Consider the following 26232-nt stretch of genomic DNA (forward strand, 5'->3'; position numbering starts at 1 on the left):
TTTTGAATAGGTCTAGAAAATCTGGTTCCTGGTGAGGATTTGAACAGGAAACCTAATGATTTTGGGGTGGACACTCTAAATGCTAGTCCACTACACCATACCTTCATCTTTTAAGTAAGCTAAACCAGTTGTCACTGGACACATGTTTATCTACACTCTTGTTTGAATTAAGAAACATTCACAAAACACACAATAAAATCATTACAGGACAGAAAAGTTTTCAAAACAACTGGATTTTATTATTGTGCAGCCTGAACAAATGAAACAATGACATAGAACAACAAAATACAACTTTGAAATTTCGGAATTCTCATTTATAAATATAGAAATGCAATTAAATATAAAATAGTGATCTGAACCATCATTCTATAGGTCACAGCATTACATTAAAATGATATTTGGTTGTAAAATATTTTAACAATAAAGTGCTTTAAATGCAACCACTCAATGAACAGCAACATTCAAACTATTTGAAGAATTGAGTCCATAAAAATGAAATTCTCAGTAAGTGGCTGTGATACATCACCCCAAGGTCATATCATATCACATTAATACTGTACAGAGCTTTGTAAAATCTTTTAAAATTTAAGAATATTTGTCAAGTTTTCTTTGGCAAGAAATTTGACAAAACTTTAAATTTTCGTTTTAATAGACATTAAAATAGGAATATATGGTTTTTGATGAATTATTACTTTTTGAAAGTGAAGTGAAGTGTCAAAAGTTGACTCATGTCAAAGTCTTTACTATGTATTTTCTGCAAAAAGTTTTTAAATGAAACAATGAAATCTGACACCATTGGGAAAATTGGAAGTTTTAAACTTTGGTGAAATTAAATCATGAGTTTCTCAATACTAGTTGCTTCAGTGTCATTGTCATGGCAACAGAACTAAAAGATGTCTTTATCTTCCTTGATATAATGAAAATAAAGAGGAAAAGTAAAGTGTAACTATTTTAAAACCTTTGCCTATTGGTGAAAGCTTGAATTCAGAGTATATGACAAGCTAGAAGTATACATTCTATGCAATACAGAATGAGGCTATGAACAAGGAAAGTAAACGTTTTGAGCTTTGAGCAATACTGTTATGATGACGTCACAGAACACCCACTGTGTTGCATTTCTTGAATTATGGAAGGGATTATCTAGCAAAAAAAAAACACCAGATCAAGCTACCTTCAAAATCCAAGTGAAGAGTTAGGAACAAGATATAAATGGGAGATTGAGTTTTTGGCTAGAAATTTAGTGAATATTGTCTTCTCTGTATTATGGTCACACTGAGTGCCACAGGAATATCCCTTTCCAAAACGTGACGCTAATAAAGTCATATTGTAAAATTGTCATCAATAGAATGAAACCATGTAGTCAACAGATAAACACTCACATAGGTAAATTGTAATATTTAAGTCAATAAGTCACTTCTTTAACAACATTTTTAATTTTTTAATTTTTTTTTAGTTATCTCAAATATCTCTAATTCAACTTTGATGGTTCTTACACATTTCATCATGCGCTTTCCTTAATTGTACCAGCATTTTCCTATCGCCTAAGTTAGGACCGTGTTCCATTTGTCCACATCTTTGGACATCCCAACCCTGGGTGTTCACAAGAATCTCCTTGGAATCCATGTTAAGTAAGAACCTGTCGCAACCCTCCGGTAGCCTATCACAGTGTTGCACGACTGACACACCGGTGGTTGCATTTACGATGGATAGGTCTATCGGCTTTTGATGTTTTACGTTTGGGGGCGACTCATCGCTGCTCAGTGAGCTGCCTGAGGAAGTTTGAAATATGTTTCGTGGAAAATTATCTTTCTCGAGTATTTGAAAGCTCTTGCTCAAGTTTGTCGATACCTGTTCTCGATTACTCGCGACAGGAGATTCAAATTGTGAAGTGGGTGGACTAACGGTCTCCATGGCGACGAGCCTGTATTTATTACCCGTTCCTTCTGATATTTGTACCACGGGTTTGACAAACTGAAACATTGGACTGTTTTGGTCTTTGGTTACAAACTCAACCTGTTTCATGTCAGGCTTACTGAAAACTTGCTCCACACATTGTGAAAGTATGTCTGTTTTTTGTTGCCGTTTTTCCTGCGCTTCTGGTGCGGACTGTGAAATGTACACTGTACTTTGGTGGGGCTGAGGTGCACTATGTTGGGATGAGGGAGTTTTCTTGGCTACGGCGTACGGTTGCATGGGAGGCCGGATCAGCTTTGCGAGCTGTTCAGCTACGTCATTACTGCTTATCGGAGAACCTAATGTCTGCAAGAAAGATTTGTTTCGAGGCAGAGGTGCAGTCTCAGTTCTGCTCCCGGGTTTTACACCGTTAGCCCTCACAGCTTCTAGCTGTTGTCTGTCTTGTGAAGTTGTAGGCTGCTGTTGTGTTTTGATGTCATTTTTGATACTCGTTTGAACAGTCTGGTTCACATTGTTGTGGCATTTGGTTTCATTTTTAGCATAATCACTTACCATCTCTGAGGGAGCTCGTTTGTTATGCAGAATGCTGTTGTTGGTGTAACTTGTAGTGTTGCCAGTGATTGACTTACTGTTGCTTTCACTGACTAGGTTGTCTTTGGCTTTATTATTATTGTTATTATTATTGTGGTTGTTGTTATTGTAGATGTTGTTGTTGTTATCATTTGTTTTAATAGCTGTGTTGTTGCTGTTGTTCCCATTTCTCATTCTCTGTGTATTCTCTACAACATATCTCCTACCTTCGTCAACATGAACATTACGATCATTATTTTCTGCATTCCGTTTACAGGGGTAACTTTGCACGTTACCGGCCTGGGTCGGGAAACCCACAGCCTCTCGCTGGTTGAATCCCTCGACAGTACGGAAGGCAGGATGGATAGGTCTCGGTGATGCATACATCATCACGCCACGCTGTGCTGGAAGCATCAGTTGAGGAGGAGGTTGGCTGTAATCTGGTCTCATACGCAATGGACGAACCACTGGACCATAAACAGCTCCAGCACCCATTGGAGAAGCCATAACCTGATGGACATACGGATGCAACGAGCAGCCTGGATGGTTTGGGCCTATGTACTGATGAGGGCTGGGCAGCTGTACTAAAGAACACCCTTGCTGCTGTTGATGGTGCATCAGGGGTGTAGAAGTAACAGCATTCTGTGTCTGCGATGGATATCCAGATATTGGTAGTCTCGGGTATGGTCCAGTCACGTAACCCCAAGAGGTGTTTTCAAAGCCAGTCGACATGACTGGTTCAGCACTGGATATTTGATTTCCTTTGGCCGGTTTTGAAGCTGCCGGTTTCATTTTCCTGCTTCCAGTGGGATGTCTCTATTGCAAAGAAATATAACATACAGAAAAATTAAGCTGCTTGAGTGTCAAAATGACAATCTTTATTGGGTCAGGTGCAACATTAACTTGATGTAAAGGTAGTGTTACAGACTGTTTGGAAGCAACTTGCACCAGTGCAGTATAAGTTACAATACTCTTAACCGTTAGGCTCATCGATCAAACGGCTGGATACCTACTTGAGCTAACAGCCAAGTCAGTTGAGTCCTCACAAACTCATCACAAATACGGATAAGATATAAAGTCTCTCTCAACTATTAATATTTATAGATGATGCATTAAACTTTTGCTTATGACAAATGATATTGAAATTATTCACTTCTCAGAATGTGTTGCTCTTTATGGATAGCTAAAAGAACATTTTACGACAGTTGATTAACATTAACAATGATGCCTTGACTGAGGAGGATAGGTCATCATCAAGTTGCTTTTGACAAAGAACCAGTTGAGACATTTAACATATTTTAAAAGCAGCATTTTGAGTTTGGTCAAAATTCCTTCCAAGCAAAATGACTTTCTTAAAAAATAATATTTCTATTAACTAAAATAAGGCATCCTTGTATTTTTTTTTATTCACCAACTGAATATAAATGATTGATCAATTTAAGAATTTGATTCAATCCTAAATATTTCGTCGGCCGGACACATTTCATAGTTAGTATAAATCATGTGTATAAATCAAATTTCAAAATTTTCAACAATTCCGACTTTTAGCCTTAAACACTGGAAATGAAAATTGACTTTACTAACTCAGTTAAAACTCACTAGTTACTTTGTTATGGGATTTTACTACGAGCTAGCACTGAAATATTTATAAATTTCCACTCAATAAGCTGCTTTAAAGTATGAGTACCTTGAATAGGTATTAAGTAACATACATACATTGTCTTCTAATGTATTGAAGCAATGCTTTGCATCACAAAGCCTTAGCATTTTTAGTGTCCACTGAAATAAAGTTAGCTGTTGGATTTCAAACAGATATTATAACCTGTAACATATCAAAGGATCACACATGAACGCAGAGGATGTACAATGCTTAGAATATGACATTAAGACTGCAAACACTGCGTGACATTCAGTATTGTATTTTATATATATTGTATTTCATATAATATTGAGCTGATATTCTTACATCTACTGTAAGCTGTCCATCCTGGGCTGTCTTGCACTCTGGACTCAGCTGTCCTATAAGAGATGCGATGGGGTGCTGACTCAGTAGTGTTTGAAATCTGTCAGCTGATAGGGGTGACACTTCCACAAAACTTGTAGCAGGGCCCTTTGTTGGTGTATGTATGGGACCTGAGAATAGTTCAAATGAAAGACAAAAGTAAATACTTGAAAAAATGCAGTTTTTAAAATTGCAGTTTTTGTTCATAGTACGTATCGGAACCGTTATAAATCTTAACGCAAACCGTTTGTATTAATATAGAGAAACAAACAAGCCAACAACTAAATAAATCAATATTTCTGCTCGCATTGATCACCCATTTACTATATGTAGTAATATATAATAGTAAGGAAAAACAGGAAGAAACAATTGATTTAAGGACTACTCTAAGATGAAATCTAAGATGAAATTTAATTAGTTAATGATAAAACCATTAATCATTAACAGGTGGTGACGGTTTCATGACATCATCTATTAGCTTACAAATAACATGAACTCTCTTGTGTTGACTTTATGAGGCTTTTCTAAAGAAAACCCAAACTGATGCAACGATGTAAGAAGATTAGGGTAAATGTTTTCATTTACCAGTTGCTTGCAGAGTTGGCACTTGATGTGTCAGTGTATTGGCACCAATTGAAACAGAGTTAGCTGGTGTGGCTACAGTAAGTTGACGGGGTACGGCAGGGCCATTCTGTATCATTCCATTAGTTGATGGTGCAGTTTGATTTGTTCTCATGGGTGCAGAAGTGTTTTGGAATGCTTCATTTGATGATGACTGCATCCATTCTAGAATGAACATTTATTGTGGATGTTTAAACAAGGAAATAATTGTTACTAATAAGAAATTTCATTCTCAGGTCTACTTTATAGCTTTATTCAACATATTGGGGTGATGATACCACACGCACACATATCGACAGATAGTTGAAGTGTAACCTCACTAAACCAACAAAGTAAATAAGAATAATTTACTCAGTAGGCAGCTGTTACTTCTTTGGCCCACCCATTGGCTATTTTGTAGTTTACTGGTGGGCAATATTAGATCTTCTGATGTTCCACACAATTGTATAATAGTGATTTTAACATCGTTCAACAAACCACTGCTTATGCTAGCTATATGGAAAACAATCAAAATGTTGGGCATATTGAACCTAATTCTTTTCATTTAATTGAGGATAATATGACCATGTCCATAGTTAATGAACTTCGCTTGTCACAACAATTGTTAGGTGGGCAAATTAATTTACTGGGTGGGCAAAACAATTTACTGAGTGGGCAATGGGCTAATTACTTTACTGGGTGGACAAATCTATTTCACATATATCTTGTTTGATGCATGTCGTTCTCATTGGATGGTTACCTGTGTGTCGAGAGGCAGATATTTCTTCCTTTTGGTTCATTTGTTCCCTTGGTAACAGGTAAACAGTGGAGTCACCCTGCGGGGCGTGAACAAGTACTTGGCTTTGCGTTGTGCCTACTTCGCTTGATGATACTGTGGTGAAGAAAGTAGAAGAACGTTAATGTTACACATAAATACTGTTACAAGCTTGAGCAAAAAACTTTATTATTAACTATCTGGGTGTCTACCTTGTTGTCATAAGACATCTGTTCTTTGCCATCAATTTCCATCCATGTTTCGTACGATATCCTGATTTATTGTTATTGCTGTTTTTATCGTTTTCGTAAATCTGTTGAATTGTCAGTACTGAGAAATATTCTAGGCGGCAGGTTTGAAATATTGAACATGTTTTTACATCTATGTTTATTTATTTTATTTTTTAAAATTTTATTTGTCCAGTTTGTTTTGAGGAACATCACTTACACAAGATATAAAAGAAATGGCTATATAACAGATATTTTACCAGTGACTACAATCCATTTAAACGAGAACGTACCAATTATCGGTCTGGGTAGAATTTTAACATTCCTGTTGTCCGTTGGTGCTATTCCATGATTTGATGCGTTTATAATATACTGGTTTGGGTATTGAGGAGCCTGTAGCGATGTTGCAATTCGTCTCTTTTTGTTCGGTTGGTACACCCAGTCTGTTGAAATTGAAACAATATTACGAGAAATATTGATAAATAATTATATGAAGAGCAACTTAGAAGATTGTTCTAAGCATATTCTTCAATTTAATCAACCCCAAACAATGAGATTTTATTGTTTTGCCAAAATTAATTGTTTTGTAGAGAAAACAACGTTCAACACAATACACATCTCAATAACAGAGCAACAAAGTATATTTCTTGTTGGAACAATCTCTCAAAACAATATTTTCAAAGAACAGCTCGGCAAAAATATGTTTCTCAACAAAACAGTGGTCAGTTTTGCCAGGAAATGAAAGAATCAGAACTACAGTTAATGTTTCCCGACATGAAGTGATGGCGGTAGCGATGAACTGAGCATGCATAGACTCCGTATGTATGACCTGAATAATTCATTTTGACTTCGGCTTTGAGTACAGCTAGACCTGTATAAATATGCTTAAGAAATTACCACTGTATAGTGAATTGAATTCTTTTGTTGATACATTCCTCGTAATGTGTATTGAGTTCCTGAAATTGTTGCGTTCCCTTCATAAAGTTGGTCAATGGCTACAGGAATGTTTGTAAGGTTGCTAGTTATGTGTAGTATTGGGTTGAGAGCGGATCAGTTGTTTGGTAGTTTGGTTTTCGAGCCCGGGTTTTCTGGGCGACTTTTCCTTAAGAAAGAGTTATGTTGGGAATGTCGTAGAAAGACAGCAGGTTACAATAGCAGGCGTGGGTCCAGTATCATTTATTGTGTAGAAATGTAGTAGTCGCATATATGCTTGATGCTTATGTCAGCCATGTGTGAGGCTAAAGGCATGTATTTTACCGCTGCCCGGTGGTTATTATCTATGTTATATGGCTACCTAGTTCTGGATCAACGTATGCCCGTCCTGCAGTTCAGGGAAGTTACTTGCAAATTGTGATTTTTGTCTTCGTGACATACAGAAATGTTATTGTTAACACAGTTTAGTGGAGGATGTACGATAACGGGTCATGATTTTTCTCAAGGGATGGACCCGACTTCTACCGAGAGAATTCGCGGTAAGCTTTTGTTTCTTAGTTTGGTAATGATTTTGTAATTAGAGAAGCTTCCAGACGAACACTGTTATGTATTAATTTAAAGGTACGAGATGGTAGCATCTCGTTTAATATGATAGGAGTGACCGCCGTAAACAATCTAAGACTAAGGCAATGGATGTTCGAATAGTAGCTAGGGTCTATGCAGATCAAGCATTTTATGAGACGGAAAGTAAAACCCATCAACAACGTTATCATCCATACCTTAGCAATTATTCTCAAATTTGCCGTAAAATGCCCGTTATAGTGGCGTTCTGTGTCTACGGAACGCTTATCATGTCGAGCTGACAGAGGGTTAATAATATGTTAGTAGCACCTGGGAGCACGTCACATGACCCTAAATGGTTGGTACGTTTTCGTACTGCGGAGTGCTCCTTCCAGGACGTTTTAAATACAATGTAATTAGGGCATAGAAATTGATAAGGATGATTTAGGGTCATCTGTAACGATAATTTTCCATACTACGCTCACATGTTTATTTGATTTATTCTAACTTTTTCCACGCGTGTTGTTTATTCGAAGTTCTTGGTTGTTTTTAATGGCATATACGCGCGCACGCGGAGCAGTTCGCTGATGCACGCGCGGACTGTCTCCGTTTGTATGCGCGCGTGCGCGTGCCGTTGAAAGTTTTCTCAATGCGTGCAGCGAAAGAACAAACAACATATCGGCGCGTACAATACCTCACCACTTAACTTATCAGTAAATATCAAGGCATGTCTAATCTAGGCTTGTTATTCAGAAACGATTAGCAACAATTATGTCTAACTCGAACATTTTAATTAAATTACTGCTAGATTTCCTTTGCCCATGAGAGCTGGAGTCTCATTACTGCATTGAGCAATGTACTGTAAAGCATTCCTACGTGCATGCTTTGAGAACCATGTATAATTTGAACCAGTTTAATGCACAAACACTACTAATTGTAAAGATTTTGTAAGAACGTTTCCCTATACGTAACAGGCTGTATCCAGCTTCACACCTTAAGATAACATACTTACAAATTGTATAAGATAAGATGGAGGGAATGGGGAGGGGTAGATAAGGCGGGTACATTTTGTAAGCTCCATATGCCATTGAAGGTATGAATCATAGGGCAAGTTTCCGTATCGGCATATGTAGGCCTACTTACCTGGATAATCTTTTTCGTGTTGTCTTCTTAATTTATCGGCTCTGTCGTAGAATGGCTTCTTTTCCTCGTTCGTCAAATTGCTCCATATATCCCCAAGACGCACGCTTATCTGTGAATTACTCTCCTTGGGGAATCCTTTAGACAGTATCGTTCGATATTCACGAGCCCATACCATGAATGCGTTCATGGGACGTTTGATTTTGGTGTTTTTGTCATTCGATGTTGATGATGGAGACTTTGACCCACCTAAAAGGGATTCAGAGATGTAGAATAGTAAGTAAATGGTAACCTTGTACAGTCCCTCTATTATAAAATATGACTATATGAATCCAGTAACGACACCAACTCTCCCTTTCCTTACATCCCAGATAGGCCTACTTTTTCTTTTCTTTTTAAATATGCGGTAGGGTTGATGAGATTCCTCCAGAAAGACAGATATATGACTCTGAGTCTTAACGGTTCGTAACCAAGTTGACGTTTGCTCTTTAATGCAATTAAGTTGGTAACCAAAATGAAAGAAACAATCCATGGTAGCCTATGTGTACTTCGAAAATGAAAACCAGTACCATTGATGCATCCTAGTTACATGTTATTCAGTAGAGGTTGCAAAGGCGCCAACCCCCGCGCACCCCACCCTCAGCCTATGCTTAGGCTAGGCATTCTAATACTTTACACAATTATTATCTATGAAGCATTCAATCAATGGTTTCGTTTCACTGGAGCACATCTCAATGAGAACATATTTGTTCCTCATTCACAACTATTGCGCGCATGCATGCGCTGCGCATAAACATTGACACGTGACTAAGTATTGGTGTAATTGCACCGAGCCATCTAACCGAACAAGAAAGTTAAATTTTTACTTCACAAGATGTTTATCTCACCGTCTTTCCCGTTGTTCTTACTTCCGTTTGTACTTTCTCGTGGCCGTGGTCTCTCTGCAATCTTCTTGTTCTGGACACTTTGGGTACTCTCATTGGTACACGATGAGGTAGAATTTCGAATGTTTTTCAACATTTCCGAGATCGCATTTTGAATGTTTGACATAGCCACAGTAGCTTGATTGTTATTTGAGTCATTGCCATTATTGCTTACAGTTGCAGGATGGCCTTGAGCAATGGCGTCCCCACCTGTGTTGTCTTTAGATGCCGCCAGCTTGAATAGTCCTACTGGCAATGGATATATTTATTGGGTGTCGGAGGTCATAAATTTAGCAATGTCTTCAACAGGGGTGTTACCGAGCTTTCCCGTTTCCAGCAAGGCTAGTTTCAACTTAACTATGTACAACATGTAACAGGCTGCAGACGCGGGGCATAAACGATCTTCAACGAGCACCTCATAGTCAATTCTGTTCCTTTAGAAATAATTGTTGCTCAATAATAAACAAGTACACTTGATGCGCACATAGCTTCAATACAAAGCGTTCATGTGCGTGTTTATATGAAATTATGTGTAGACGCGCGCATGTTACAGTCAAATATCTTGCGGCGTCATCATTTAGTGTATACGAACGCGCTGCAAGAAATACGTAGGCCTAAATCTGCAGCCTCGCGCGTGTGCTGGCTTCACTTATAGTGTGTATAAGTTGTAGGCTGTATGCTTCTCACCAGAAATTTCTTATACCGCCTCTCAATAACCTCGCTTCTAACTAAAAAAGAAACCAATCTCTTATTTTGCTTCTTTTTGTTTAATTAAAAAAAATAGCTCTGCGCGTACGACAAATCTCTGGTAGAGTACGATTCAACAGCAGTTGGCTTCATTCAGTATGCGCTGCTTAGGTTATGAACGACGCGCGCGTCGGCGCGCGGACTGGTGTAGTCTTTTCATTGTTTGTGTAAGTGTGCGGGTAGTAAGTCAAATTCCACGCAAAGCAAACACATATATCTAGCGCTATTCATTATATTCGTGTCGTTTCTCAAGACGCAAGACGAAAATCATATTGCCAAACACCTACATGTGCAGACGCGCGCGTGTACTTTTATCATGTTTTTGTAATATGTACTATGTAGAGTAAACAATACAAGTCAATAAAAATGGACCATAGACTTCAATTGTGAGGGGGTGGGGGATTATAAATTCCCCTGACTGCAGTGATTAAGATATGGGTTTGAACTTTTGTGAAGGGCCAGAGATAAATGAAGGATTTTATCAAGTAGGGGGCTGCACTATGGTCATTGATGCCGACCCCTATGTAGAAGGATCCACTCCTAGAAAAGAAGTTAAGGTTTAACACGTCAAATGGTGCATTCTGATGCATAAATAGGTTTATACAAGTAGATCTTAACGCAAGATTGTGCCAATAAATAATAGTAATAAACTCCTAAGTGCCCCTGACTGAGTTTAGGTATAGTGACCTGAGTCTTCATGGGAGGACAAAATGTGAACCAAGTACTTGTAATGGGGGGGGGGGGGGGTTATGCAGTGGGGTAATTGAAGCTCCCAGATAAAATGGTACATTCTGAGGCATATTTAGACCATAATGTAGGTTTATTAGCAGCTCTAGCACCTCCGTAGTAGTAGTCCTATGCTTCCCCGGCAGAATGCAAACAATCCTCCAACTGAACCTTTTCCGATCAGATATCCAGTGCCGGATTTATAGGGGGTAGGGGAAATTACCCCAGGCCCCTCCCAGAATGGCCCCTCTATACACAAATATAATAATTAAAACATTAGTAACTTTTGTTAAATTGTTTGCTTTTTTAATTTAAAATCGAATTGTAGTTTTGCTGGCATGTATGTACTTTAGATCATTATTCGAACTGCAGGCCTGTATTGAGCTTTGGCGCAGTTTGATCCAGCATTGTGCAAATGATATGCTATAAAAGACGAGAATTATGACTATTGACATAGTTCGGCGTGACTTCTCCGCTGAAGTATTAACACATTCAATCATGTGAAACATAATCTAGACACGAGACTGGTAAATTGTGGTCAGCAAACCGGACTGAGTGCGAACAAAACAATCGTTTACAACTCACACTGTGTGTTGGCAATTTGAGCTATAGCTTCACGTCCTGCAGTGTTTCCACTTTCAGTTGAATTACCTGAAGTTTTGGTCAATTTCGGGAAATATTTTGAGAAGATAAAATTTTGGAAGGAAAGTATTTGGATGTTTCTAATTATGTGTCCCTGATGTAAGAATGTAAGATGTAAGAATAAACTGGGCCTTACCACCTGCTACACTATAGTACACTAGTTCTCATTTTATTATATTTATCCACAGTTGTTGAATATAGGACGGAAATCGCATTTGCGGCAGTCTATAATCAGGTGCGTATCCAGGGGGGGGGGCGTTGGGGGCGCGTGCCCCCCGGGTAAGGAAAAGAGGAGAGCAAAAAAGAGAAGAAAAAAGGGAAAAGGAGGGGGAAAAAGAAAAGGAGGAGAGGGAGGAAGGGAAAAGCAAAAGAAAAAAGAGAGAAAAAGGAAAAAAGGAGGAGTAGAAGATAGCCAAGACCTCGGGAAGAGAAAGAGGAACAGTCATAGTTAAAGCGCTGATCCCTATAATATACACAGGGTAGCCAGTGACAGATCAAGGATTACGGAGGTGGTGTGCGCCTCACCCTACCCCTTACACCGACAACTCCATTTTTGACGTTTCCATTTTTCCTCTCTCACTAATGTATCTATATAAATACTATATATGGTCTATCATAACGCGTGTGTGTGTATGGACGCCTTAAACAATTGTATAATTGTGCTATATGGAACCAACTGTGGCTGGTCTTGAACTCGACCGAGTCGTCGGGGTACATGACGCATTTCGGGAAGGGGGCGACCGCCCCCCCCCCCGAGCAAAGTTTCTTTATGACATCGCTAGTAATTTCAAAATAGACAATGCTTAGATGCAACTTACAGGGCCTGGGAAGTGTCATTTCCAGCGATCTGGAAGGCATTTTCGGCCAAAATTTTTCTTGTACGCTTCGCGCCAACTCATCATGGCGCTTCGCTTAGATAGTTTGCCTACAGGCTTCGCCCCTCTATTGGCAATTACTGGCTACACACCTGTTCGAATTTGTAAAGCAAAGAGCAGATAAAACATCATATCAGTGAGCATTGAAATGCATGTTCCACGATGAACAGCCTCAAAAACTGTCTATGTGTGTAGTTAAAGGCGTAGGAGCCCAATTGGATTTGGGGGCTGTAATGACTTGCCCGAAAAAAAAGCTAAAATTTTTCGCGCGCAAAGCGCGCGTTCAACATATCAGTGCCAATATCATTTAAGCAAGCATCGCTCATTACAGTGCATAGAATCGTGTACCGCACGGTCCGTCAAAGTTGCACAGTATACCGATGCTATGTAAACAACCAAATGTCTTATGTAGATGGAGAAAAATCATACAGATCCATTTATGTCAAAACTCTCTTTTACAGTAGTAATGTCGGCCAAGCTTACAACTTTATTTTAATTACCAAGGAGATCATTTTTAAGCTATTCATTGCTATTTATTTTTCTTTCAGTAGGTGCCCGAAAAAGATGGGGAAAAATTTGGTTGCGGGGGGGGGGGGGGGGGAGGGGGGCTGCAGCCACCGCCTCCTACGGGACCTACGCCTATGTGTGTAGTGTTCGGTTTCGATATACCTGATATCGGAAATATCTCCTATTTTTCATTTCCTTCAACCAAGTTTTATAATAGCCATTATAAGAGGTTGCAATATTTCTACACCAATAAAATTAACTGTGTCGGAATTTTCCAAAATTTCCTCACCAACATTCTTCATCATACTTTCCTCTACTCGTGCAACTTTGACCTGTCTGTTAGGGATTCAAGGAGGATTTTCTATATTGCTTGTCCATAGATTGAATTTTGTGCAACATTATGGGTATGTTTTCAAGTGATTTTATTCACGAGAAATGTGAATTTTCAAATTCTCACCAAATATTGGGCTTAAAACCTTCAAAAGTGGGGCTTTCGGATATTGTGGGCCGTGACGTAGAATCACCTACAAAAGCAATCATCCATAGGACATGCAATCAGGTCGAACATGATGTGTGACTGGTGACAATCTGCAAAAAGGTTATGAATGGAAAAAACTTTTGGGAAATACTTGGTTCTCAGGCAAAAGTGTACATCTAGTTGGTCATTTTCAAGCCCGAGAAGTGCTATTTCCGGTGATCTGGGGGGTATCAAAACCAGAAATTTTCTTGTACGCTCCGCGCCAACCGATGGTGGTGCTCCGCTTAGATAGTACTTCACGCCCCCCGGGTTAGAAAATCCTGGATACGCGCCTGATAATTGTTTTCTCATTAGCTTTATACATGTACTTGGATAATACAATGTAAGTATATAGATACATGACTTCATGAGATCATAAAATTTGACCTCATTAATATTCATGTATGTATCTGTTCTTATACTATGTCGCTGAATAGACTTTGTCAACATGATAACTGATTCCTGGTACATGTATATGAACATTGCCACATTAGTCGATAGATAATTCCTCTTCATTTCGATGTGCTCAAGTTCATGAATGTTAACATGTATGGCATATGAATACTATGAATATGTTTGGGGCATCGGAACCACTAAACTTTTTCATTTTCTGCTTTTTCTTTGGGGGGGGGGGGGACTCTTTTACAGAGAATGTTTTAAGTTGTAGTTTTAGTTTTTTATCGCCATGCAATGAGAAGAGTATTCCATCAGAGGGCAGTTGAAAATATTCACCAATTTCACCCCAGTATAAAAATGCTAGAATTCCAGATGTGGTCACAGGGTCCGCTGTAATTATAGTTTTGGTCCTTAGTTTGGTATTAATCAGAGTAATTTAACCATCTGGGAAAGAACTATGGTTAAATGTTAATTAACAGTTTTTAGAATGATCAAATTTGTTGTTAACGAGATAAACTCTTCAGTGAGGAAAATGTCAACTATACTTATAATCTTGCATTTTATTTGCCCTCTCCACAGCTTGATCTTCTATGCAATGAAGAAATCTTAGAGAAGGATAACACCCTCAAATCGGTCACCCTGACCAGTTGGAGAGACAGGGTAAGACATTAATCATTGAGAATGAAACTGCAGGAAATGTTATCGGAAAAGCAAGCAGGAAGTATGACTAGAAACATATTATTGGTAACTCAGTTAATCCCAGGCAGTCAGCCAAGTTGAAAGTGAATTTCTTCTGACTTCTCACATAGCTGACCGTCTGTTTTTGGCCCTATAAGTTTCCCAAATGATGAGAATTTGTGATTCCAAGTGTCTTGAATGACTCTCCTGTTTGTACCTCATAGTCAACAACTATTGGTTGGTAGGGGAGGGGAGGGGATGCAAAGGGGGGGGGGTTATCTGAGCTTAGATAATATTCACAACTAGACAACTACTCTTGCAGCTCCTTCTTTACCGCTCTTTACTGAAGAATGAGAAAATCGGGAATGCCATATGTATCTGTAAATTTTGAAATGCTTCATATTTCTAGTATATTATTAAACAGAGTACTATACACCGCACCGGTAGAGAAAGAAAGGTTGCTGTTCTGTATCTATTGTAAACAAAGTAGTAGATAGAATATGTAAGTCGTATCTTGGGTCGCATTCTTCTCTCATAAACTGAATTATGAAAATATACCGTATTAATCGGTGTTGCATGGTCTAAAGAAGTTGATAGCTGCACTCTGAAATAACATGTATCGATGGAACAAAGGATTGTTTTGAATCGATATATATAATTCATGCCAATCCTAAAAAGGTATTAAGCCAGGGATGGCACCAAACCCACAAGATTAGGTTTAACATCATGTTCTAAAGTGAGTAAAAATATGCTTGCAGTAGGCACACAAAGACAACATAAAAGAAAACAGGAAGTGAGTGATAAAATGGGGAACAAGATTATTCAGCCATGAGTTCACAGTTTATGTGCATGCTCTGTGGAAACAGCATTTTGAGAGATCTTACAACATTTCTGGTGTGAACTGTTGTTTGGTAGGACATTAGGGTGATTTTAGTTTAGTTTCTTATTCAGTCCCTTGATAGACTTGTAACCATGGATATTTTCTTTTGTTCTTCCTGTAAGGATTTTCCCATGATGCTTTGCTACAGACCAAGGACAGGATGTTCATGACAAAGGATGACATTCTAGTCACCTATTGTTGTTCATCATTAACTATACCAGTCGTCCATGAAGAGGACCAAAGACAGATGTTCTTCCTGTGGTTCACGTGAGAAAGAAGGAGATATTGAGAAAAGTCACTTTCATATTTGGGAGAGAGAGAGAGAGGCACCCGGTCTGACACAACAGTGAAGAGTGACAAGCTAGTCCGAGGCAGTGAAAAGAGAGATTAAGCTAGTGAAAAGCTAGCTTCAAATTCCTCTTCTGTGTGATCCATGGGGTCTTTAATTCACCATAGCTGCGAATTCCAGATCGACAACATGTTAATCTTAGACACGATTTTAGTATTTCAACTGAAGTATTAACATACTGAGAATCAAGCTGACCAGTTTGGTAGATAATAGCAGATTTTGTCTGGTATGTTTGTTGCACAAGGAAGTATCTGAATATGAAGATAGGATGACGAACAGTAGAAATGGAGGGTGTAGAAAAGTGTGCAATGCTTTGTAGAACTGTTATTTATGTTTGAGAATGTGTAGGCAAGATCTTTGAAATTGAAGTGTGTGAAGGGACGTTTAGGGAGGGAGGAAGTGTGAGGCATGAGAAATGTTAATTTTGGTGGAAACCAAACTTTAAATTAATTGGTAAAGATGTAAATTAAAGTGCTACAGGTTGGAAGAGACAAGGACACCTTCTTGTTTAAAAGCTCTCGCGTACTATCGTATGTGAAGGTACTGTTCTTGGTTAGCTATGTCAACGGGAGTGCATAACAGTGATTGGTCTTGGTCAACTTTTCTGAAAACAAATGAAGTTTAAAATCCGATGGATTTCGAGAAGGGTCGATAAGCCTTGAGCTAACTTTCCAAGTTATTTGTTAAAGCCTTGATTGGAAGAAAGGGTGAAATGAAGTAGGTGGGGAAAGGTGGATGGAGAGGGTTATATGAAGGGGTGATGGAGGAGGTGTTACTAGTTCAGGGAGGCACAATCAAATACAAAAACTTGAGGATGTTCATAATGGATGGCAACGAAAAAAACTTGCAAGACTGTAAAATCATTTCAAATAAATTTGGGGAGATGTCGCTGTTTGGTGCTCAAGAGTGGCGGGTACATTCAGCCTAGAAGCTGCACTACAGAATATAGATTCACCCTTGTATTGGTGTGTTTGTAAGAACAAACATGTTAAGATTTTCAATTGCTGTTGGTGGAAGTTGTTTATGGCAGTTATCTATAGCATGGACCAGCAATGATTGTTGGGTCTTTGTCTTCTTATCAAAAACCAAAAGCAATATGCACAGTTTTAAAGTAACCACCCATTTAATTTAGTTTTGAAGGAAACTCCCTCCTCCTCCTCCCCCCTCACCCCCCCCCCCCAACTTTGCATCTGATTGTGAAGATGATACAGAAATTCTAAATCACTATTTTTATTGTGTTTGAAATGTTTTCAATGCAAACAACGAGTTAAATTATTGCAAGGTTTTCTAACAGGTTGTTGATGCACGCTGGTCGTTGCAATAGTCAATCTATTTAATGAAAAAATAATTACGTCTTCAATTGAATTAATCCTGTCTGATATTTACGACAGAATTTTGTGTTACTATTTCTGTTCATTATCTCATAAGTGATCAAGTTTGCTAAGAGAAACAAAAATTAGCAAAGTCTTTGGCTATGTCTATTACAAATGGTCTTATGAGTTTGATTTGAGTTTTGAATGTGATTATGAACTTTTTCAAAACATAGATTTCAAAATTGTGACTGCGTAATGTTAACGTCACTTTTGAACTGTAGGAAATTTGATTGAGAAGAAGTAGCAAAAAATAGTTGATTTGTTAGTTTAGAGAAGTCATCTGGATGGGAGTTAAGGAATTTGTTTGAGTGTGAAGTAAGGAAAGGTGATTATTATTGGGACTGGAGAAGTCATGGAACTTGTCACGCAAATTTTAAAACAAATTCAAAAAACTAACGGACAAATTCACTGCCAAATTTTGAATTTTAACTTCATGAACTGTTTTTTTTTTTGATAATTAGACCTGATAACATTATCTGATAACATTTTATAAACATCTTAAAACATTATTCACATTCATCTTCTTCTCACTTGCTGTCTTTTTCCTGTCTGATGCAATCAAGGTTTCATTGAGCTTCAGGAAACACGTCGAGAGGTACTCGAAGAGCCTTTCGGGCATCGTAAAGATTTCTCTAAGCTTCATAGCTCACGATTAAAATTAGTACTCAACATTGTCAGCCAGAGTATACTTTAAGATCCTGTCATCCTGTCAGGCAGCATGATGCCTCAATAAACACACATGAAAGGAATAAACACCAACATTAACTGTAAAAAAGACAGGAAGATATACCATGATCCTTTCAGGCATTGTAAAATTTTCATTGAGTTGCAAGAAAACATGGAATGCACACTTTTGACAGTTTCAAGGTTTTGTTGAACTTCAAGCAGTAGTCTCAAAGCACATGCAAATGAACTGTGTTGAAGGTTCTTTCTTAACTCCCAATGGTGAGAAAATCCGGCAAAACTAGAAAGAAATATTCCAGGGGCACTATTACCGTTTCTTGTCATAAGTGAGATCTTAAATATGCAATGAATAATGTCAATGTTATATAAAAAGAGCTTATGAAGAGGCACAAAACCGGCCGCCATTTTGTTGCCAACGGAAATCGGGTCCTGGTAGCTGCTGGACGAAACCTTGCACAAAGTGATCATCGTCAACATTAAAATTGAGTGAAAAGAAAGGTAGCCACGAGCTTCTGATCTGCCAGTTTATGCTAGAAGGGAAAAATTGGGCAATTTATTGCAGCTCAGGAATAGTTAGCCATGTGACAAATGGATAAGAGTTATGACGAGAATGTTACACTGAATACTTCTAGTGGTCATGGTAACAGAACAGTGCATCATGCTTGATTGTCATTGGCTCATGCTTGTGTGCTCGTAGCAACATGCATGTGACTGGTGTAGAATAATTGTGTAATGGTGATTTACTGCAGAGATACGTAAATATGTTATGCGTATATACTTTCACTGCAAGTTTCTGGCAAGAGTTACATCACTTATGCATTGCGGCTGCAGGTATGAAGAAAGACACAGGTGTTGCTGTAGACACATAGCGTTGGTTGAAAATCTAACTGCCATTGAAAATTGTTATGTTATGAGAAATGTGTACTGCTTACCACTAAGACAGAGTGACCATATTTTATTCCAGGAAATCCAGGACATATTAATGTTGGCCCCCTCCCCCTCCCCTCTCCCATGTTGACATCATCATCATGCAGATGGTGTTACCTACACTCTTTGTTTATAGGGAGGGGTGAAATTTTGAATGTTTGGTGGTGGTGCGATTATAGCACTGCCAAACACGAGATGCCCTCAAAACTCCTGCTAAAGTATTATTGTTTGCCCACGGTTTCTGTGTTCCTTGCTTCAAAGAAAAAATCAAAGACCGAAAAACTTGGAAAATGGGTAACTTCCATCTGTAATATGCACAAAAAAACATTTTTAATATTGAATTACTGCAGAGTGAGAAACTTAGTTTTGTGCAAATAGACTTGGTTTATATGGCTTCAATTTTTGTAAACAATCAAATGGTACGTTTTAAACCATTACAAAACGAGAAAAGCCAAATATGCAAACTTTAAAACATTCAGGACTTTGAACAAATCTATACTACAAGATATCCAGGGACTATCCCCAGAAATTTGAGACATCTGGTCACCTTATATTTAATGAGAACATGAGTCTCCTTAGCACTTCTCACAAGTTCATAGTTTGCCGCAATCTTGACGTAATTGTCACTTGCAATGTTAACAGGCATCAAAACTTTTGAAAGATTGTTGTAAGCCAGCCAGCTTTAATGAGTAACTTGATAAGAAAAAAAAATTAATCAATCTTAATTTAACCATAGTTAGAGAACCACTGCTCATCCTTATGCATATCAAATTTTTGAAAATGGAAAAGGAGAGGCATGTACTGAAGGATTTGTATTTTGTTCATTTCCCAATAAAAATAACAATTTGTTGCCCTTTAGGGACACCAGTATCGATTGCTTTCCAATTGCCGTTTTGACATCTTGGAGCAAATCAAGATGTTTAGGTTGTTATCACTTCCATATGTTTTACTGTTGTTCAAGATAGACTTGCATTCCAGCCGTTTTTATAAACGATGAATGATTCACTTCTCTCCACAGGTAAAACTTTGTTATTACCATATTTCTCTTCCTCCAGTATTTATATTTATACATATTTCTCTTCCGCCAGTATTGATGAGGATCAACATGAAATTGTAGTGGTAGTATAAGCACACTACATGTTGTCATGACCACCCTGCTGTGGGGTCGGTCACATTCCTTACTCTCCCAACTTGGGGTCATCTGGTGAAGTTTAAGAATATTTCCATGTTCTTCAAGGATAAATCAAATTGCAAAAATTGACGACGAAAAATGTGTGGTGTTTTCAAATTTTCTTGCAGATACTTTCGTTATTGGAACAGCCAACTTTTGAAAAAAATTAGTGCAACCCTTTCAATACCCAAGATGTGAATGTTCAAAGTATAAAGCTATGTGTATTAATTTAATCACATGGTTGCTAGGGTACAAGTCTGGACTTGCTTCAAGTCTTTTGTCTCAGTGTTGAATCGACTAACTATTTATCAACTCATTCTTGGATGGAATTGTTTTGGATTTTGATGTAGTTTTTGCTTGTCGAAGGCAGGGGGGGGGGGGTATTTTCGAAATTGGAACAGACATTTTTTTTTGAATGTATGAAAATGATTTAATGTCAGTTTCCATCTGGAACTTTCTTGGGACGACAACTGGAGGAAATCAAGTTTACATTTTCCTGGCTGTTGCGTTTTCTTTCTACTGTTTTTGCTACTGTCATAAAATTGATGTTTTAATATTATTTTTTATCTATTGATTAAAATACGAAAAGTCAAAAGAAAATGAACATGCAGATACGTGTTTGCTTTTGTTTAACAGTTTTATTCCTTTAGGCTTTAAGATGAATGATGACAAAAATAAATTCTCTCCTTTTTATGTACTGTAGGTTTTATGCCTTAAGAAAAAATTAAGGAGATGTTTTGCCATCTTAAGTGTATTGGTATTCCGACTGGTATTCTTCACGTTCTTGTGTTAACGAACCCTATTCTACCCAACCGTTGCTGGCCTAGACAATATGAAATTACTCACAGACCTAGCCAGGTTTGTTCAAGTTGTCCCATAATCATAAGCGTGACGAAAGTCGAAAGTTACTTTTAAGACCTAGCTATGCTGAAACAGGTTTGTTCAAGTTTTCACATAATCATAAGCTGGTGGAAGAGACTACACATATTGAGATCAACAGCCGACCCATACAAAAGCTTGTGAACTCACTGCCAAGCTAAGACCGTTTAATACAATTATTTCACATTGAGATTCGTCATAGTACAAAATCTTACTAGACGAACTGTTAAGTTTCATAAACGCTGCCTGGTCACAACAAAACTACATCCAACCTGAAATAAATATGACGGAAAACGTCCAATAGAACCGCTGTCCTACAAAGTAGGCCTACACCTTTTTGCACGCAAAGTAAGGCTTTCATATTCGATATTATGCATCCGCATGCCAATTATAAATCATATCCATACTTCCTAACTTGGAGTAAAGTGTTTATAAGGTTTTCAGTATCAGAGAAATTAGATCTTTACCCCCTAAATTTGGTAAGGCAATATATATATATAGCCTTATGATTTTTTTCAATCTTTGATCTAAAATCGAAACTTTTTCTATTCTTGCCATAATCATGCAAATGGATCAGGGGTCCTTCTGATTCTACAGAAGTGATGAAATCGTTACTATTTATTCCGGCATGCTTTTGCCTCCGTATGCCAATGCTGATATCTATGAGGTGCCTTTAAAATTGTAACACTAAAATCCTTGTTTTTATTAAAAAATACGAGTAAGAGGTTCGCAAAATCGATAAATGTGTATCTTTTCTGGTAGTTCGCGACACGCTGATTACGAATCTGAAGTTTATTTTGGAATTAGGTACCGAAAAGAAGTACTTTTTTAACTTTTCAGACAAAAAACCTACTTTTGGCGCAAATAAAAATTGCCAAAAATTGACCCCAAATCGATTTAGCCCAAAAGACGTCATAGGGAGTAATCGATGCTCAGGAGCCCAAATCTGCAATTCCCAGGTCCATATCTGCTTCCGTTCGGGAGATACGTGGTCCCAAAGTACAAGATAGAAATACGTGTTCTTTGTAAGTGTACAAATTGGAAAACCATTTCTTTTCAGCCTCCTCTCTTGTCCTCTCTGAAACACCCATCGACATTAAAAATAGTCGTGGAGTAGAAGACACCCTTGTCTTTGTTATACACCAATTTCGTGTAATTATCTGACCGGGAAAGGCTTTTGTCTATATAATTTCTATTTTTGTTCATAAATCATAAATCAGGGTTTTTTTTGGCCACCCCCCCCCCATGCACGCCCACACTCGGTACCCAATTCCAAAATAAACTTCAGATTCGTAATCAGCGTGTCGCGAACTACCAGAAAAGATACACATTCATCGCCTTTGCGACAAAAAGTTTTTTTCACCTTTAAAATCCGTAAGCAGTTTTTTCCAAAATTTATGCCAAAATTTGACCCATTTATTCATAAATGTCAAGATAAAACTCAAGATGACAAACAAAGGTTTGATTTGACTGCTTTGAAATCACGTATCACTGGCAAGATGCGTCGAGCGCCCTTTTATTTCGCTCAGTTTGCAACTTTTCAGACGAACAATAGAAAACGGAAAAACTTTTAGGGGCAACAAAAGATTTTAATCCTTTGTTCGTCGTAAAAGTTTTTCGGTCTTACTTTTTCAAGTTTGAGGTGCAAAAACTTGTTGTCGCAAAATCGATAAATGTGTATCTTTTCTGGTAGTTCGCGACACGCTGATTACGAATCTGAAGTTTATTTTGGAATTGGGTACCAAAAAGAAGTACTTTTTTAACTTTTCAGACAAAAAACCTACTTTTGGCGCAAATAAAAATTGCCAAAAATTGACCCCAAATCGATTTAGCCCAAAAGACGTAATAGGGAGTAATCGATGCTCAGGAGCCCAAATCTGCAACTCCCAGGTCCATATCTGCTTCCGTACGGGAGATACGTGGTCCCAAAGTACAAGATAGAAATACGTGTTCTTTGTAAGTGTACAAATTGGAAAACCATTTCTTTTCAGCCTCCTCTTTTGTCCTCTCTGAAACACCCATCGACATTAAAATTAGACGTGGAGTAGAAGACACCCTTGTCTTTGTAATACACCAATTTCGTGTAATTATCTGACCGGGAAAGGCTTTTGTCTATATAATTCTACTTTTGTTCATAAATCATAAATCATGTTTTTTTGCCCCCCCCCCCCCATGCACGCCCACACTCGGTACCCAATTCCAAAATAAACTTCAGATTCGTAATCAGCGTGTCGCGAACTACCAGAAAAGATACACATTCATCGCCTTTGCGACAACAAGTTTTTTCACCTTAAAAAACCGTAGGGCAGTTTTTGCCAAAATTTTTACCAAAATTTGACCCATTTATTCATAAATGTCAAGATAAAACTCAAGATGACAAACTGAAGGTTTGATTTGACTGCTTTGAAATCACGTATCACTGGCAAGATGCGTCGAGCGCCCTTTTATTTCGCTCAGTTTGCAACTTTTCAGACGAACAATAGAAAACGGAAAAACTTTTAGGGGCAACAAAAGATTTTAATCCTTTGTTCGTCGTAAAAGTTTTTCGGTCTTACTTTTTCAAGTTTGAGGTGCAAAAACTTGTTGTCGCAAAATCGATAAATGTGTATCTTTTCTGGTAGTTCGCGACACGCTGATTACGAATCTGAGTTTATTTTGGAATTGGGTACCAAAAAGAAGTACTTTTTTAACTTTTCAGACAAAAAACCTACTTTTGGCGCAAATAAAAATTGCCAAAAATTGACCCCAAATCGATTTAGCCCAAAAGACGTAATAGGGAGTAATCGATGCTCAGGAGCCCAAATCTGCAACTCCCAGGTCCATATCTGCTTCCGTACGGGAGATACGTGGTCCCAAAGTACAAGATAGAAATACGTGTTCTTTGTAAGTGTACAAATTGGAAAACCATTTCTTTTCAGCCTCCTCTTTTGTCCTCTCTGAAACACCCATCGACATTAAAATTAGACGTGGAGTAGAAGACACCCTTGTCTTTGTTATACACCAATTTCGTGTAATTATCTGACCGGGAAAGGCTTTTGTCTATATAATTCTACTTTTGTTCATAAATCATAAATCATGTTTTTTTGCCCCCCCCCCCCATGCACGCCCACACTCGGTACCCATTTCCAAAATAAACTTCAGATTCGTAATCAGCATGTCGCGAACTACCAGAAAAGATACACATTCATCGCCTTTGCGACAAAAAGTTTTTTCACCTTAAAAAACCGTAGGGCAGTTTTTGCCAAAATTTTTACCAAAATTTGACCCATTTATTCATAAATGTCAAGATAAAACTCAAGATGACAAACTGAAGGTTTGATTTGACTGCTTTGAAATCACGTATCACTGGCAAGATGCGTCGAGCGCCCTTTTCTTTCGCTGAGTTTGCAACTTTTCAGAGGAACAATAGAAAACGGAAAAACTTTTAGGGGACAACAAAAGGTTTTTATCCTTTGTTCGTCGTAAAAGTTTTTCGGTCTTACTTTTTCAAGTTTGAGGTGCAAAAACTTGTTGTCGCAAAATCGATAAATGTGTATCTTTTCTGGTAGTTCGCGACACGCTAATTACGAATCTGAAGTTTATTTTGGAATTGGGTACCAAAAAGAAGTACTTTTTTAACTTTTCAGACAAAAAACCTACTTTTGGCGCAAATAAAAATTGCCAAAAATTGCCCCCAAATCGATTTAGCCCAAAAGACGTAATAGGGAGTAATCGATGCTCAGGAGCCCAAATCTGCAACTCCCAGGTCCATATCTGCTTCCGTTCGGGAGATACGTGGTCCCAAAGTACAAGATAGAAATACGTGTTCTTTGTAAGTGTACAAATTGGAAAACAATTTCTTTTCAGCCTCCTCTTTTGTCCTCTCTGAAACACCCATCGACATTAAAATTAGACGTGGAGTAGAAGACACCCTTGTCTTTGTTATACACCAATTTCGTGTAATTATCTGACCGGGAAAGGCTTTTGTCTAAATAATTCATATTTTTGTTCATAAATCATAAATCAGGTTTTTTTTTGCCCCCCCCCCCCATGCACGCCCACACTCGGTACCCAATTCCAAAATAAACTTCAGATTCGTAATCAGCGTGTCGCGAACTACCAGAAAAGATACACATTCATCGCCTTTGCGACAAAAAGTTTTTTTCACCTTTAAAATCCGTAAGCAGTTTTTTCCAAAATTTATGCCAAAATTTGACCCATTTATTCATAAATGTCAAGATAAAACTCAAGATGACAAACAAAGGTTTGATTTGACAGCTTTGAAATCACGTATCACTGGCAAGATGCGTCGAGCGCCCTTTTATTTCGCTCAGTTTGCAACTTTTCAGACGAACAATAGAAAACGGAAAAACTTTTAGGGGCAACAAAAGATTTTAATCCTTTGTTCGTCGTAAAAGTTTTTCGGTCTTACTTTTTCAAGTTTGAGGTGCAAAAACTTGTTGTCGCAAAATCGATAAATTTGTATCTTTTCTGGTAGTTCGCGACACGCTGATTACGAATCTGAAGTTTATTTTGGAATTGGGTACCAAAAAGAAGTACTTTTTTTAACTTTTCAGACAAAAAACCTACTTTTGGCGCAAATAAAAATTGCCAAAAATTGACCCCAAATCGATTTAGCCCAAAAGACGTAATAGGGAGTAATCGATGCTCAGGAGCCCAAATCTGCAACTCCCAGGTCCATATCTGCTTCCGTTCGGGAGATACGTGGTCCCAAAGTACAAGATAGAAATACGTGTTCTTTGTAAGTGTACAAATTGGAAAACCATTTCTTTTCAGCCTCCTCTCTTGTCCTCTCTGAAACACCCATCGACATTAAAATTAGTCGTGGAGTAGAAGACACCCTTGTCTTTGTTATACACCAATTTCGTGTAATTATCTGACCGGGAAAGGCTTTTGTCTATATAATTTCTATTTTTGTTCATAAATCATAAATCAGGTTTTTTTTTGCCCCCCCCCCCCCATGCACGCCCACACTCGGTACCCATTTCCAAAATAAACTTCAGATTCGTAATCAGCGTGTCGCGAACTACCAGAAAAGATACACATTCATCGCCTTTGCGACAAAAAGTTTTTTTCACCTTTAAAATCCGTAAGCAGTTTTTTCCAAAATTTATGCCAAAATTTGACCCATTTATTCATAAATGTCAAGATAAAACTCAAGATGACAAACAAAGGTTTGATTTGACAGCTTTGAAATCACGTATCACTGGCAAGATGCGTCGAGCGCCCTTTTATT

The 26232-nt window shown here is 38.1% G+C and overlaps 2 protein-coding genes and 1 long non-coding RNA gene across 5 annotated transcripts in view; 2 read left to right on the plus strand and 1 right to left on the minus strand.

Moving 5' to 3' along the window:
• Positions 1 to 2902, plus strand: part of LOC139967684 (probable ATP-dependent RNA helicase DHX34) — a 28773-nt gene extending 25871 nt beyond the window's left edge. The window contains exon 27 of one of the 2 annotated variants that reach the window (XM_071971686.1): positions 2762 to 2892. The gene's annotated coding sequence lies outside the window, so the exon portion shown is untranslated. Of the gene's footprint in view, positions 1 to 2761 lie in introns of both variants that reach the window. The other variant, XM_071971684.1, reaches the window with a different exon arrangement.
• Positions 215 to 11059, minus strand: LOC139967686 (uncharacterized). Its single transcript, XM_071971688.1, has 7 exons — positions 9610 to 11059; positions 8726 to 8971; positions 6382 to 6531; positions 5847 to 5978; positions 5072 to 5272; positions 4451 to 4617; positions 215 to 3300 (listed from the first exon to the last, which is right to left on the minus strand). The coding sequence occupies exons 1-7, from the start codon at positions 9770 to 9772 to the stop codon at positions 1474 to 1476; spliced, it is 2886 nt and encodes a 961-aa protein (XP_071827789.1). The 5' UTR covers positions 9773 to 11059; the 3' UTR covers positions 215 to 1473.
• On the plus strand, positions 6538 to 20711 carry LOC139967691 (uncharacterized). Of its 2 annotated transcripts, none has more exons than XR_011793079.1 (3): positions 6538 to 7560; positions 14635 to 14715; positions 15736 to 20711. It is a non-coding gene; the product is annotated as an uncharacterized lncRNA (long non-coding RNA). The 2 variants fall into 2 exon arrangements; XR_011793080.1 differs by lacking the exon at positions 6538 to 7560 and adding an exon at positions 12710 to 14002.
• Positions 20712 to 26232: the final 5521 nt, after the last annotated feature.

This window comes from Apostichopus japonicus, chromosome 5, assembly GCF_037975245.1.
Source record: "Apostichopus japonicus isolate 1M-3 chromosome 5, ASM3797524v1, whole genome shotgun sequence".
NCBI lineage: Eukaryota > Metazoa > Echinodermata > Holothuroidea > Aspidochirotida > Stichopodidae > Apostichopus > Apostichopus japonicus.

Coding starts and splice junctions, on each gene's coding strand:
- LOC139967686 (XM_071971688.1), bottom strand. CDS start 9,772: ATGTCAAACATTCAAAATGCGATCTCGGAAATGTTGAAAAACATTCGA. Junction 6,532..8,725: donor ACACGAAAAAGATTATCCAG/GTAAGTAGGCCT, acceptor CAATTTCAACAG/ACTGGGTGTACCAACCGAAC. Junction 5,273..5,846: donor ATCTGCCTCTCGACACACAG/GTAACCATCCAA, acceptor TGTTCATTCTAG/AATGGATGCAGTCATCATCA.